The sequence below is a fragment of the Austrofundulus limnaeus genome, unplaced genomic scaffold (assembly GCF_001266775.1).
Source record: "Austrofundulus limnaeus strain Quisiro unplaced genomic scaffold, Austrofundulus_limnaeus-1.0 Scaffold364, whole genome shotgun sequence".
NCBI lineage: Eukaryota > Metazoa > Chordata > Actinopteri > Cyprinodontiformes > Rivulidae > Austrofundulus > Austrofundulus limnaeus.
The window spans coordinates 543,558-545,683 of record NW_013952766.1 but is presented as its reverse complement, the minus strand read 5'-3'; the positions used below and the strand labels follow the sequence as shown (position 1 = coordinate 545,683).

General features: G+C 40.9%; 1 protein-coding gene across 1 annotated transcript in view; it reads left to right on the top strand.

Moving 5' to 3' along the window:
• Nucleotides 1-99: 99 nt before the first annotated feature.
• Nucleotides 100-2,126, top strand: part of plekha1b (pleckstrin homology domain containing, family A (phosphoinositide binding specific) member 1b) — a gene marked incomplete in the record, with an annotated part of 12,646 nt that continues 10,619 nt past the window's right edge. Inside the window, 2 exon segments of the mRNA XM_014023366.1 lie at nucleotides 100-255; nucleotides 706-803. Coding sequence (XP_013878820.1) covers nucleotides 720-803 — 84 coding nt within the window.

The window sequence follows — 2,126 nt, the reverse complement described above, 5'->3', positions numbered from 1 at the left end:
ATTATTCTTACACAATCAGTTCTTGTTTAGTAAATCAGTCTCAAAACAAGATGAAAAAGACTTTTTTGGCTGATATAAGGTTTTAAAACTTGTTTAAATGGACAGTTTTTGCTGTAGAAGCTGGGATGAAGCAGCAGAAGCTTGTAGCAGGTCATGTGTTTGTTGTCAGAGGTCAACAGTAAACTGTCTTCCTGTYCTCCGGTGCTCAGGTCAGTGATGCCACCAAACTCAGACCAAAGGCGGAGTTCTGCTTCGGTAAGTTTTTATTCTTCCTGCCTCTCTCCTAGCTGCAGTGTAACCCCAACAATAAACCTTTTGTTTTATGTAATCATAGTTTTGGCTGTTTTCTCCTTGATTTGATCTTAACCTGACCGTGTCAGATCTCAGGGACCCCCCCTCCCCCATCCCCCACTTCTTATTTCCACTTCCTCCCTCCTTTCTCCTTCCCTCCCTGGTTTCCTCGTCTGTAGAGTTGATTTCCTCCCTTTTGTCCCGTGCTACTTGTTTTTCCTCTGTGGAGCGGCAGCTCTTTGTCACTCAATCGAAGGAAACTGTACGACGACAATGACCCGCTCTGTGTGTGTTTGTGTGTGTGTGTGTGCGTCTAGATGGGATGTTAATATTGAGACACACATCCTCTTACCTCTGAGAAACTAGAAACAAGTTGTTATTTTTAGACTCGTGTCGCTGTTTGTCTCTCTGCAGTTATAAACGCAGGAATGAGGAAGATTTATCTGCAGGCCAACGACCAGCAGGATTTGGTGGAATGGATCAGCGTTCTGAACAATGCTACCAAGATTACAGTGAGCCTCTCACACACACACACACACACACACACACACACACGCTCTGATGAGTCCATGTTTGACCTGGTTCTCGTGTTGGGTGTTCAGCGCTCGGCCTCGGGCCACAGCAGATGGAACATTACCCATCAGCCCAGAGAGATGAAGCTCAATACTGGATCAGTGGAGTGAGGGAAGCTGCAGTGGTCCGACGTTGGTTCAGACGTGGTGGAACCCTTAAAACTAAGTCCAGGGGTCCTGCAGATCCTTAAAAASGCTTAAAAGGCCTTGAATTCAGCAAAGCAAAACTAAGGCCTTAATTAACCTTAAAATGTCTTAAATCAATCTTTCAGTAGTCGTAAAAATGTGAACACATTGTACGTAGGATGATTGTAATTCATCTGAAATATTAAAATACTTGGTAATATTTATTTTTTTAAAATATTCGCGTGCAGACATTCCCCTTTGACATCACTTCCTGTTATTCCACATGCAAATATCTCAACAACAGCTCATCTGAGCAACGTGACATTCGTTTTATAATATGTTAATGTTGTCTTTCCAAAAATGCATTCACTTTTCTTACAAAAAAATTCACGTTACAGGGACTTTAGGGTTTCGTCTACAGCAAATTGGGGTTAAGACCCCACTGTGGGTCCTAAAACTCCAAATTTTGGGTCGTTAGAGGTTTTCCAGAAATTAAATTAAGTTTAAAGCAGGGGTGCCCAAACGTTTTCCCTGAGAGGGCCAAAATTAAAATCAATTTGAAGGCTGTGGGCTAAATGCAGTAATATAATACGTGAAATGTAAATACTTCTTAAGTAAATTTGTTTTATTTTTATGAATAAGCCAGCAACTAGTGCAGTTGCCCACATTCTTTTTTTAGCACATGGACATGGAGAAAATTCAGCATATGCACGGGCAGCAAAGGCTCATGGGACTTTTCATAATATAAAATTTGCGTATATGCTGTCATATAAGGTGTACAAATCTAGATGTGTGCTTAAATCTAATCTAAATGTCTCTTGTAGTTACTGTATTTTATGTTTATTAACATAATTCAAAGATAAAGTGAGTACCATGAGATAAGTCTGACTTCAGCTCCTTGTACCTATACTTGGACCAATGGTTGAAAAGGCTAAGTGGAAATATAGTGTTTCTACATAAGACAGGAGGTTACAATCTTATAACCAGGACAACTGCTGGTGGGCCAAATCAAATGGCTTGGTGGGCCAAATTTGGCCCGCAGGCCCCACTTTGGGCACCTCTGGTTTAAAGTGTCTGTGGCGTCAAATTTTTGTTGTACGTATGAATGCATTTTTAGAAAGAGGACATTGATAAAAT